The sequence below is a fragment of the Passer domesticus genome, chromosome 13, assembly GCF_036417665.1.
Source record: "Passer domesticus isolate bPasDom1 chromosome 13, bPasDom1.hap1, whole genome shotgun sequence".
Classification (NCBI taxonomy): Eukaryota; Metazoa; Chordata; class Aves; order Passeriformes; family Passeridae; genus Passer; species Passer domesticus.
In genome coordinates this window covers 14,619,810-14,633,547 of record NC_087486.1, presented here as the reverse complement: position 1 = coordinate 14,633,547, position 13,738 = coordinate 14,619,810, and the positions used below count along the sequence as shown (strand labels likewise).

At 39.1% G+C, this 13,738-nt stretch overlaps 2 protein-coding genes across 2 annotated transcripts in view; one reads left to right on the top strand and one right to left on the bottom strand.

The window, feature by feature from the left end:
* DOCK2 (dedicator of cytokinesis 2) overlaps window positions 1-13,738 on the bottom strand; it is a 159,537-nt gene that overhangs the window by 75,626 nt on the left and 70,173 nt on the right. The gene's annotated exons all lie outside the window — the stretch shown is intronic.
* The window catches only part of INSYN2B (inhibitory synaptic factor family member 2B), a 29,889-nt gene that overhangs the window by 13,117 nt on the left and 3,034 nt on the right, over window positions 1-13,738 (top strand). Inside the window, exons 2-3 of the mRNA XM_064387475.1 lie at window positions 6,090-8,220; window positions 10,715-10,789. Coding sequence (XP_064243545.1) covers window positions 6,854-8,220; window positions 10,715-10,789 — 1,442 coding nt within the window. The 5' untranslated portion in view covers window positions 6,090-6,853. The remainder of the gene's footprint in view (window positions 1-6,089; window positions 8,221-10,714; window positions 10,790-13,738) is intronic.

Sequence of the window (13,738 nt, the reverse complement as noted above, 5' to 3'; positions counted from 1 at the left end):
CAGTCTGAGCTGCCTTAATTCAATTCCCCCACACCAAAAATATTTTTCAAAACCAACATCTGGGAAGAGGCACAGCCAGGTGCATTCAGCTGAGTACACAAAACGCATCTCTGGAGGATGAAATATCCAGTTACTCACATTCCTGGTGTCATTCATTGCTCTGGAGGAACACAGGTAAAAAAGCCTCTGCATGCAATTTTAAATTCCAGCCCTGTTACCATGATGAGAGCTGGCACAATGTTCCCACCAGGTTCCAGTTCTTCCACAGGGAGCAGAAGCCATGGACAGTGGATTTCAGTGAGAGCTTGGCATGGTTTCTCCTCTCACTGCTTCCCCAAATACCCAGGTTTGTGACACAAGTGAGAGTAACAGTTGACTCCTTACATTTACTGAAACTCCCACTTACTGAAATGGCAAAAAAAGTTCTGGAGATCCTAAAGAATCATAACTGAACACCCAGTGCTTACAAGGCATCCCACACAGCTGCAGCACAGCAGACTGCTAAATACTCTTGGATGCAGCTTTGCCATGTCATTCTTGATCTAAAGTTATAAATTCATTGGAAAAAAACCCAGAAATTAACTGAAGGCTAAGGGCCTGCAGCAAGAACACTCAGAACTTGTTTTTTAGAATTAAATAAATACTGTAATGATGAAAAGAACTCCACTGTAGAAGTCACAGCCTTTAGCAAGCACTTTATACTGGGTTTAAATGGTGTTTCTTGTAGCAGTGTCTCAACAGGAGAAAGGTGCTGGCACCTTGGGGTGGCAATCTGTCACACAGGAACCATGAAAATGCAGCTTTTAAGTTTGCTACTCAGGGAAAAATAGTAAGTTTTTCTGTTTTAACAGGTATAGTCAATATAATTGACAACCAAAGAGAAAGTTTAAAAGGTCATTTTTGTGAACTAATCTGTCTCTAACCGAGTGCTGAGGCCTGCAAGGCAGCACAGGGTGCAATCCTGCCTTGCACAGGTTACCTACAGATCTACACAGAGCTCTGTTAATGTTTTATAAAGCCTGAATAAAAACCTACAATAATCTAAAGTGTGAAATGCGTGCACACTTTGATACAAACATCAAGTACTTAGCAATATTTTTTCAACTGATAAGACTTATGCAAGGAAGAGCACTGAAATTTTGTGCTGTGAACCAGTTATTTGAACACTTTCCAGCTCACCAGCCTGTCACATTGGATAGCTTCCCTCTCCCTGTAGGCATTCAAGCAGTTCTTCAAGAGAAATTTCGCAGTTTTAAGTACACTCATCTTTGCAAACTAACACTGAAAAAATCCAGCTTGTGTCTGTGTATAAAGTGAATAAAAAGTTGTATCTTACCTCCTGACACTAAACCTTGCATGAACAATTTCCAGCATATGCTCCAGAAGAAATACTGGGATAAAAATGTTTTCTAATCCATGAAGACTTTTTTTTTTCCTGACAGAGCAAATGGAATCTATCATCTTTTGAAAGGAAAAAACTTTTATTTTTTTTAAAGTAGAATAAAGGAATTTCAAGTACCATGGTTCTGAAAGTTATTTCAGAAATAAGATCATGGTTTTATCTCTTAGTGCATCTTCAGCACTTCATGTGCAATGGCATTGCATCATCTCAATCAAATCATATCCAATCCACACTCAAATTTCATCCCCAAAACTTGCTTAGCTAAGTCCATTTTCTGCTGCAGTAAATATCACAGCATCTTCTCTACCCAGTCTCGCCAACCCGAAGTAATTTTCAGATCTTGCTGTAAAATTCATCAGGGACAAAATCCTGTAATCTCTTCCATTACTGAAATGTTCCTTTTCTGAGGAAAAAAAGATTCCATCCTACCCTGTATTCCTTATCTCTGTTAGATCCTCTTCTCCAGTCACCTTGATCCCACCTGGAGGTGGCTTACAAAACCCACTAGCAGGATTTATAAAAAAGTTTTTGCCTTCTTCAGTCCTTTTTGCTCAAGCAAAGTTCCTTCAGCATTACCAAACCACTGCTGTAGGGGGAAACTGAGCCCATCCAGGGACATCAAGAGAACTCCTCTGTGGCCGTGCACACCTACAGAAGCAGATATTCTGTGTGCTGCCCAATTAGAGTAAGAAATAGCAGAATATTGCACTAAACAAGCTGTGCACTGGAGAAAACTCCAGGTACAAAACTATATTCCACAAACTACTCCATCTCTTATAATAAACACATTTACTTTCATAAATGGCTTTGTGCTTCATTCTGTGGGACCCAAAGCAATAAGACTCCTTGTTGTGATCAACAACAGGCCCCTGCACACAGAGGCCATTTAAAAATCTCTCTCAGCAGTTTCATCTTTCCTGTTCCCTGCCAGCTTTTCCTGTGTATCGCAGTAAGCTGCAAATTTGCACTTCTGGGGGACTGTTTCTACTTTATAGGCTCTGCATCTGTCACCCATTTTCATCTGAAAATATTCCCTTCAGAGGCTTCCTTGTATGCAGTTCCTCTGGAACTCTGAGCACATTTCCATCCATTTCCCTCTGCAAGAAAGAAGGACACGAAAAAGAGGTAATTTTCACCATCATCCAATTCCAATGGTTTCCAATCCATCTCCAGCTCTCTGTGCTAGCTGGTGATATATGTTTCACTGCAGTCTCCAGGGATTTCAGAATCATATCTAAACTTATCCTCAACATCTCTCATTATTTTGAGGGAAAAAAACCCAACATGACTTTTATGCAAAGAAGAGTTATGACTGAATTAAGCAGTTTGGCCAACAACTATTGCTGAAGTTTCTGATGGAGCCAGAAAATGAAGTGGAACAAAAGCAACATCCAAACCAACACAATTAAAGCCTTAATTCAGACTTGTTAACTAAAAGTGGCGCATTTCAGATATTCATTTTTTGTTTTGAAAATTGAACCTGCATAGAAGGAGATCTCTGCAGTGGCCAGGCTGTTTGCAGCCACTGACAGACACAGAGTTCACAGCAGCCCCCACATGCAGCCTCTGATCCCAGCAACAGTTTAGGAACCCTGGAAAGATTTGCAACATGAAGGGAAAGTGAGAGTCACACAAATTTCTTAGAACCTGACAATCTCCCACCTAGAAAGCAGCTTATTATCAAGCACAAACCATAATTAAATACAGCAAGCTGCCTCTCTAAACTGAAAATGTCCATCAAATGTGCACCATGGAAAATCTGTTTTCTACAGGACAAACCACAAATCAGACATGACAGAAAACTGTCGAGTTGGAATAAATTATCTCACAGTTATTACAGCTGTCACCTGTCACAGAATCAGAACAGTTTATGTTGGACAGCACCTTAAAAATCACCTTGTTCAAACCCACTGCCATAGACTGAGTTGGGAAATTTAAAGTGTGGATGCTCAAATGTGGAAGGCAAATTCGATTAATCATCTTTCTGTTGAAAGCCCCCATAAACTTTTACATAGTTCCTTTATTTATTGAAAAGATTCTGCCCAAACACTTAGTTTCAAGAAATACTGTTTTTAAAACATGCATAAGGGAAAAAAAAAATTAAAATACATGTCACACTTTTATTATAAGAAAAATATTTATTTTTTAAATCAACTTGTCAAATGAAAAGTTAAGGTGTCCAACTGCAGCTGGAAGAGTTTGAAAACCTGGTGAAATAAGTAACTTTTGCCACAACCTGCAGAAAACCCCCAGAACCACCACTTTCACACACCTGCACTCTTCCAAAAATCCCCACTGTCTGTTGCTGCATGTTTTCACTCCATGCAATTCCTGTAATCTCCATTTATCCTTACCACTGCACTTCTCTACCCACAGCTTCAGCCATTAAACTGAAATATGAACCAAAAAATATGTTTGACTCTGTTGAAGAAATTGGGAAGGCAGAAACAGGAAAGATGGAAGAAAAGTATATAGAAAAATGTCTATATCTTGTCAAACTTCCTCTGCCTGGCAGTCTGACTAAGCTGTGTGCATTTCTCAGAACTCAGACCCACAATCCCCAGACTGGAAAAGCAGTTTTATTGCTGTTTGGAGGGGCAGGCTTTGCACCTGAGTGTTTTTTAGGGGGTTCACTGGTTACACCCTGGGGTACAATTTCAGTGGAGCAAGGATAAATTTACACTGAAGAGGAACTACCTTCACCAAGAACTGTGTGTGCAAAGCATGCAGAGACCTTAAAAGTCAAGATTTTCTTTAACAGTACCAGCCAAGCCAAACAGAAAAAAAAAATGCAACATCAGTCAGATTCACATACTCAAAACATTGAAAAGAGGAGCATGAAATGTGCACCATTTAAAAATAACATCCAGCACCTCCTGGGGCACTCATCCAACAGGGGATGGAGGGACTGGAAAAACCCACGGAGTTCATGGAGCAGAGCACACAGGGAGCAAGGAAGAGGCTGCAGAGCTGGATCCATGGAACATTAAACCCCAGTGAATTTCTTCTACTAAAACTGTTAGTATTACTACCAGACATTAATTTAAAACTGAATTAATCTTTTCTTTATGAGTAAAATAAGTTAAATTAATACATTGAAAGCACTTCTATGAAATGGATCCTTAGGATTTTTCCTACTTTAGTCAATGTCAAATAATGAGCAAAACAAGAACTTCAAATTGCTGTGTCAGGAAAGAAAAAGAATTAGATGCTGGGCAAGGGAAAATGTTATTTAAACTTAGTAATTGGCAATGTTGAACTGATTTGTTAACTCAAGAACAGACACCTATAACTCATTGAAATTCACCAGTCTGGGTTTTCAATCCAAATATTTGAACATTCCTAGCTATATATTTTTTTCCTTTCAGCTTGATTTAATATAAACAACAGCACCAAAATGTTCATTACAATTCATAGCAAACCCAGAGTATTGGATGACAAGGTAGCTAAAAATCAACAGATTTAAAATAGTAATTTTCAAATTAAGAATGCAAGAATGTAGCTCAAATGCCTCTACAGCCCAAGAAGAGCTCTTATAAAAGCCTTAAGGGCTTTTTACTTTTATTTAAAACACAAAGGATTAGCTTTCTAAAGCTTCTTTTGGAATTTAATTGGGCAAGTATAACTTTTAAAGTAGTCCATCTGCCTGGAGCACAGCAGCTGTGATGGGGAGAATGCTGCTGCAATATTTGGATAAATTCTCAAACAGAACCGTTAAAATCTCTGGTAATTAGTGGGTGAAATGAGAACTCATAACTTGGCACTGGAATGTTGTTTGCAGAAACTGTTGGACTTGTTTACTGTGATTCTTGTTTCCAGTGCACAATCAGCACAGAGATTTCCCATGACTTCATGAATATCACAAAAGTAAAATTTGGTATTAATGCACATATTTATTTTCTCAATATCTTATGTGACGTTTCTCTCTGCAGTGAAATAATCCAACACTCATTTTCTTCTAAAACTTTATAATAGAGTAACATCACATTATTGCTTTGCTTAAATTATATTACAGTGCCTAAATGTTACATGATGCTGCATAACAGTTTGTTATATTCTGTAACAAGATCTTTCCCACTGCACCCATCTCCTCAATTCTTGTAAATTAAATACAGTAAAATCTGTGCAATATTTAAATAAAAGGTTCTGAGCTAATGGAAGTAGTAAGGTTAATGAAATGTCCAGTGAAATAACAGGGAACAGGATTAATAGTAAATTATCACTGTACTGGGAATTTAGCTGCAATCTTGTACTCAAATCTGAACACTTGAAAATTAGTAACGTTAAACAAAAAAAAAGCTTTTGTTCAAACCTCAACTTTCCTCCAAATTAAGAACTCATATTTGTATTGTTCGGTTTTGGATATTTCATCCATAACAGGATTTAGTGGCCATTCTGAAATCTAATTTCTTAAGTTTTAAGATCTGCATTTGGGACCAGATTCAGGCTTATGATATTTTGTCTCTGTTCTATATAAATATATATATATTTTTTTTGAGCATTGTATTTCATATGAAAAAAAATTTGAGCCACTTGAAAATTGTAAGACATTTTTCAGTTTCTGTACAAGTGTCTCCTTGCCAAAGTTACAGAAGCAGAGATGTTGGAGAGGGCCTAGGAGACAGCAGCAGGAAATCACACCGTTTGCCACTTCGCTCAGCCACAACTGTTGTCTTTTTATTTTCAGGAAATGCTTTCTGCTCTTCTGCTTTTTCTGGTTATTCAGCCTGGACCTCTGTCCTGTTTACAGAACTGAGGCAACCCCTTGGACATGATCTGCCTTGTGTTTGCAAGAATGGTAGTAACAGTTAGACATCAATAACTTTTCTCACTGAATCCCTCTGGATGCTGTATTTTGCCCTGGTCATAAGTGGTGACATTTTCTTTACCTCTTTGGGAAGATTAGTTTCAACAAAACATTAAAAAGATGGCTGAGGAAGAAAAACTGTCTCTAAAGAAAGTAATTCAGTTCAGTTTTAATGGATATATTCCATCAGTACAACTATGCATCAGAAATGAAAATGCCCCCAGAAGTTATTATGCTTGTTTAGACAACATGCAAATAAAACACATGTGACTGGTCCATCAGGAAAAAATACAAACTGGATCCCTAATGGAGAGCTGCTGTCACATGAGAGCCTCCAGGAAAGCCATAGACTCGACCTTACCTTTAAATTAGCTCACTGCAACAGCCTGCTGCAATTTTGTAATACAAAGACCATGTCAGCTGCAGGTAAAAGGATTTCTGCATTCCCAAGCTACAAGAAATCGTTGCTTAAATTTTATATTTAATTTATCTTAGTTTTGGTCTAACTGCAATTAAATTTGAAAGAGGATCCCTAAAGAGAACATGCCAGTTGAAAACATACATAATAACAAGGAGAAGAATGATAAGCTCCAGGAGTAAGGTGTTAATTTGTATCTTAGGAACAATATTAACATACAGGTCAGATGTCAAATGAAATGGGTCGCAAAGAAACACGTTACTTACAGACTTTAAACTGTGATTCAATGGCCCAGCAGAACATGAAAATGCGGCCAGTGCTACTGAAAAGGAACAGTCTGGACTCAGCAGACTTCATGAGGCCCCCCCAGCACCGCAGGAGCAAATCCCAGCAGGTCCGCTTCAAGGAGGATGGTGTCAGCACCAGGGCAGAGCTGGAGGCCAGCCCTGCCCGAGACACTGCACTCACCACTGGCAAAACAGAAATATTTAGGGATCACAATTTTTTGCTAACTCAGTCTCCAACTTTTCCAAGGGCTCACAAGGGGCTTCGGAATATTGCCATACAAACTTCTCCCAGCCTCAGGAAACATTTCCCTGTTTTTAAAAGGAAAAAGCTGACAGTAAGCAAATCACTGACAGAAATGCCAGCAGAGCCTGCAAACTCTATCCAGGTAAACGGCAACCTTTGTGAACCAGACATTCTGTCCTCAGAGCTCTGCTACTTGAGGATAAGTCATCACTTGGAAGATGGATGCGGGAATAGTGAGGTGGGCTTGGGTCAAAGGCCATCAAAAGCACAAAGCAATGGACCGAGGTTCTCGGGGGATTTCTCAGTGTCAGACAAGACAACTGCGTCCACACAGGTGCCTGAATACATTCACGTGGGTTTCCCACAAGACAGAAACGCTCCCCTGGATGCACCAGACACAACAACAGCTTCAAGTAATTCACTGCATTCTTCTACCGTCACCAACAGCCACGAAAGTCACGCAAACAGCACACTGTCATCTGATTCTGACAGGGCAGAGCCTTGCCTGAGCAATTCTGGGAACTGCAGTGAGTGTAACCCCCACTCTGCTGCTCCTGAGGTGCAGAAAAGCGATCCTGAGCCGCCTGCAGCCAGCAGAGATGCCAGCAGTAAGGAAACTACTGCACCGTCACCCCCATCAAATCACAGCTCATCTCCTCGTTTCCTCAGAGACTGTCACCAGGCAGGAGAGCACAAGCCAGGTTCCAGCTGTGTGACATTCCCAAGTGATGATTGCCCCCCGGTGTCACTGCCCAGCAGCAACGCATCCCAACCATGTAACACTGAAATCCAGAACAATTGCACCCAGTCAGATGTTTCCCAGTGTAACAGCTGTTCAGAAGGATTTCACATAAAGTCTTATCCGCCAAGGAATGAAATAAACCCACAAAGCAACAAAGAGATTAATGAAATAAATCAAATTCACTTGGCACATGGAGAACTCTGTGCCCTACAAGGCAGGCTGCAGTCTGTAGAGGAATCCTTGCAGTCCAACCAGGAGAAGATTAAAGTTCTTTTGAATGTAATCCAAGACCTGGAAAAATCCAGAGCCCTCAGTGAAGGGTATGGTTCATTTTTAATATTAGTAATTCATCAGAAGTGTAAAGTAGATGTTAGCATTCTTTTAACCTTTGCTACTGAAAAACACAGCTCTTCTGATATTTAAAGATGAGTTTGCAAAAATGTATCTTACACCCTTTTTATGATGTTTGGGCCTCAGTAGAGAAGCAAGTCCCTTTATAGTTTGGCTTTAGCTGACACTGCCTTTACAAAATCCAGTGCAAGACCCAGCTTAACAACTCCTTTTTTATTTAGATTTAGGGTGTGAAAGCATGGCAAGGTCAGACACACACAGAGCGCCAGACTGAGAGCTAAGGACAGAGCATGTGAAGGCTGTCAGCAAGAGCTCTGACTCAGGGTTTCAGACTCTCAGGTTTCAGAGTGGCTCCCTTCTCACCCCCATAACAATGTAAGAAACTCCTGTATTTATTGTCACTATGGTGACACAGACTGTGCCAAGGCTACAAGCAGTATTCATGCACTATTATGCATTATAAATAATAATAATACCATAAATGCAACTAACATCTAAAGGCAGGACAAAGTTAAAATAGATTTTTTACTATTTTTATGCTCAAAAAAGGTTTCAGAATATCCTAATAGAGCTTTTCAAACTACCAACAGCATCTCTTAGTAATTGCATCTAGGACACACTTTAAAGTTCTGTTTTGTTGCAAAGCAGTATATCCTTCCAACAGCTTTGAAAAACTCAGAAACAAAGCAAGGGAATAAAGGTTCCATTTCATTTTTTAAAGAAAAAATAACATGAAGAGAGTATGCTATCATAAATGTAATCTTTAGCACAGGTGTCTCATGCATGTAGATAAATCACTTATGCATGCAAAACTGCACTCTTAATTCTAAAATTAGATCATGTGTATTAGCTGTATTTACTGGTTACAATAATGACCAAATCAGGTAATATGCCACATTTCCACAAACTGTGCAAACACCACAACAAGGAGGCTGCACTGAGGGTTTTGTGCAGGTATTTTAGTATTTTAGCTCGGAATTGAAGTTAACTTTTATTTCTGTTGAATTAACATTTCAACTCACAATTCAAATAAGAATTTACACTCATTAAAATTTTTAAAACTATATACATCAGGTTAGTATGCGACTTTACTCCATGCCTATTACCTTTTTTTATCTGGAAACATTAACAGCTAATGTCCATCTGGTTGTTAGCATGAAAATACTTTCCTTAGCTTCCACTGCGCCCACTTAAATTCTTGTTCTAACATTTTCCCCATACAATTCAGCTCCTCCCTCAGTGTTCCATACCCTCTCTCAGAGGCTTGTTCCATATGATTTTCTAGCACCAAATTTGTAACAGCCTAAACACAAGAGACAAAATCCACATAGACAGACTAATGGCAAAAATGCAAAAAAAAACCAAAAAAAAAACCCAAAAACATTTACAACACGGCAAACCAAAAATTCAGGTTAGAGGCAGGATTGGAGGCAGGGATCCAAGTATGTCTCAAGCCTAAGCAGTCATTTTTCTGTTATCTTCATCCAGACACCACCTGACTGAGGTTCCACAGAAGGGACAGAAAAGAACAGCCACCCTTTCCCTGCATGCAGCTCTCTAGGGGAGAACCCAAGTCTCAATTACCTTTGTGAATCTGCCCATAGCAAAGACTAATTTGCAGTGAAGCATGGTCAGATTATCCAGCAATATTCATAATCTATTTCTGTTCAGTTACCACATGGTTGAAAAGAAAAAAAAAGTCAAATATTCTGAAGTGCCACTCTGAGATTCAATGAGAAGCTTCAATCCACCTTGGCAGATTCACCTCACAGTAACACTAAATGTTCCAAGTGCTTTTATTGATAGCACAACAACGCACATGAAGAACTCCCATTTTTCCCAAAACAATCAGAAAATTATTTTGGTACCAACTGATCTCTCCTAATTCAAATAAAACTTGTTAAATATAATTGTTACTCTTTCTTCAGACATAATGAGCCACCAATCTCAACCTGTTTCTAATGCAGATCTCTCCATCATAAAAGTATTTCAGCTCTAGCTGGTGTTAAGCACAAAAACTCACTTTTCTTTTTTTCTCAATGCTACAAATTTATAACTTAGTAGCAGTGAAAATCTGACTTGGTTATACTCAAATAAGGAAACATGAAAAGGGAAGACTGGAAGCATAAGGGTAGAGATCAGACTGATTCAGCAAATTGCATGGATTTTCAAATACTTGAAAGTGTGTTTGTTAGAAGCAGTCTCATGTCTAAGTGTTTTCATAACAAGTATTCATACCAGAACCAACAATCAGAACTCTTAACAGCATGAGGTGGGAGAGGTCAGGACAAGGCTCACAGGGTTTGTGTGTTTTTAAAGAAACCTTCCAGCTTAAAATTTGATACTAGAATTTTAAGTAGAGCTAACAGAAGTGGTGAACAGAATGGCTTGTGTTCATAAACGACTCAGAGCTCTGTTATTGTGCCTGTAACTCCACATCTCATGAGCTGCTGTCTGTTCCAGGAGAAACTTCTACCACACTGGGCAGGACCTCAACAACTGCAGCACCTGCCAGAACACGGCGTGCATCATCTACAGGTACCCTGCTCCTCCCACACTCCTGTCCTGCCTGGACACCCCCAGCTGCACAAAACACTGCTTTGCTCATACCTGTAAAATGTCTCAACTGTGACTAACCCAGTTTTTAAGAAAAGACCAAGTGGTTTGTATGAGGTGCTTGGTTTGTTCCCCAGGTAGAAAACAATTCACAGTGATGGTAGCTGAAAGGAAAGGGGGACTGGACTTGGGAGAATTCAAACAGAAACTTCCCTCTAAAGCTTCACAGTGTTATTACTGGCATGCTTTGAAGACCTGTGATGCCATTTCCAGTGATGGAATTCCTCTGTGTGGTACATTTTTTGAAGCTAGGGTTTCTGTAATAATTTTAGATCTTGGAAAAGATAAACTCTCAGTTCTCTGAATGCCAGTGGGCTACAGCTACAGTTCATGTTAACCTGCAAAACAAACCCCAAAATTCCTCAGTTGTTATTAATTTCAGAAAGTGTAATTTGAATGTAGACTGCTTCAGCTTTAAAGTGCAGTTTATGCTAAACTCTTATGGCCAGAAAGATTTCAGGGCTGTGTTCTGGGAGCTGCATGTTTCAAATGCTGTGTCTGTACAAGCACACTCTAAGAGCCTTCAGCTGTCCAGACATCAACCCCAAAGCCTTGCTTGTGCTGCACATGTACCTTGTCCACTCAGCAAGGGAATTTATAAAGACATTATCCAATCTCTGCAAGCTCAGTTACAAGGCAGAAACCCCACACCTTGGGTTACTTGAGTACATTTACAAAAATAAAGAGTAAGATAATTTCTCCTTGAGGCTGAAAGCTTTTCCTTCATTTCAAAGAACATGGCAGACCATTATCTTCAACAGTTTGTAATCACTATAACTTTAATGGAAATAATTAATAGAAAATACTCACATGGAAGTGTTTTTTACATTGCACATACTGCATGAACCAAATTTAGTAAAGAGCTTAGTGAGCTAGACACAGCACTAGAACCTATTGTTCAACATGCAGCTCAGTCCTGTACTGATGTCCTAAACCCCTACTAATGAAATTTCCAAGTAATTAACATGTCACAAATTAAACACCACAACTCCTCTGAGACAAAGCTGTAGGTCTTCTTCGCAGCCCCCTGGATACCCTGGGAAGTTACACAACTTATCCAAGAGCACAGACTGTATCCATAAAAAAAAGAAAAAAGGGATTTCCTTTACTTGATTGTGGTCTCTGAACAAACAATCTTTGTGTGTTTTATTGGCCTGGACATGAACAGGTCACTCCCTAGAATTTATATACAGACCACCTTGCCTTCTCTCTTTGCAAAAATACCCTGTGTTTTTAAGTTTACATGGTTTCAGTGCAGGATAGATCTTGAACAGCAAGCACCATCATTCAAAGGAAAGAACAGAGAAAGTAAGAAAAAACTCAGGGGTATTTTTGATTTACCAGGTAGTTTGCAGCAGTAATGGTGCCTGGAGGCTCACACTGCAATGATTAATAGGACATGTGCAGAACACAGGTGCTCTAAAAAGTTTCCACTTTTAAGAGACAGAGGAAACAGTAAGGAAACAAGAGTTTTTGATTTACAGAGGTGTTCCACAGGATGTGGTTATGAAAAAGCATTCTGAGTGACTAATAGTTGAAGTTCATTAGAAAATATTCTGAAAGAAGCAATTGTTGTCAGTGTTTGCTCCAGACAAACACATGCAATTCCTATGTTTTATGTGGCCTGAAATGTCCATGCAAGTATTTTCCCCTAAGACAGCATCCCAGCTGTGATTAACATCAAGTGTTTTATCTTGCCCCCAGTTTTCCTGCTCCTAAAGAGTCTCACTCCTCACTTCTGCAGCCCTGCACATGCAGAGTGCTGGGTTGCTGTCACTGATCCATCTTTATCACACAATCCCAGAGTCAAACAATGCATGAATCTCACAGAAATCCCCCTGTGGATTACACTGATCACTAAAGTAATAAAGAGCTTTTCAGCCTAACAGTGATTGTAAATTTGGCTTTATTAACTACCCAGCAGGGATTCCAGGCTTGGGATTTTCCATCCAGGTCATGTAATAAAAATGTTTGTATTGTAATAAACAAATGCAAGTAGCAACCCAAACCAGTTATCATGGGCAGTATTAAATGAAGACTGAATTGACCTCTTGCCTCTGGAGATGATAACTCCAAAATCAAATTAAAAACTCTGAAGAAGGGTGGAGAAAAGTAACATGACCATATCCTACCCTTATGTGTTCTATAAACCCAACATTTTGTTCTCCAGCACCCTTGGTTTATGAAAATTGAAAGGTATCAAGTTGCAGTTTTAGTAATAAGCTGATAAAATACAAGAGGCGCTGATTTTATATCGCTTATTTCTGATTTTTAAATATTATGCATTGCTTCTTGTTCAAGTAATCCTTCTACTTTTTTCTAAATGAAAATCATCCTCCTACTTTCTTTTCACCTGCTGAGTGATATTATTTCATGAAAAACCCCAAGACACATGAATTAAGGGAAACAATCTTCTAGTTAATTTCAACTACATACAACATCATACTAATTAATGATGTTTATAGATTATATATAAAAGTACAATTTCAAGTTTTTAAGGATTTGCACATTTACTAACTTTAAAAATGTCTTCTGATCTATGTCAAAATCAGCTTCAGGGCCTTGAAGTGACATCCCAAATGATGCTCTTTTCCTCCCATCATGGCAAATACAACATTTCCATTCTCCCCTAAAGCCTTCACAGCAGACACAGCTGATACAACTCACTCTCCTGCCCAGAAGAGATGATTGAAAAAGGGAAAGTACACACAATACTGCACAATCTCTGTCCACACTGACACTCTTGAACCTCACATTTATTTCTATGCACTCATCTGCTCTTATCTAATTAACGTCTTGGCTCTTGTTTGACATCAGTAATAATTAGGGCTTTCAATTGAGGAAATGAGTGCTACTTCCCTCTTAGCTAGC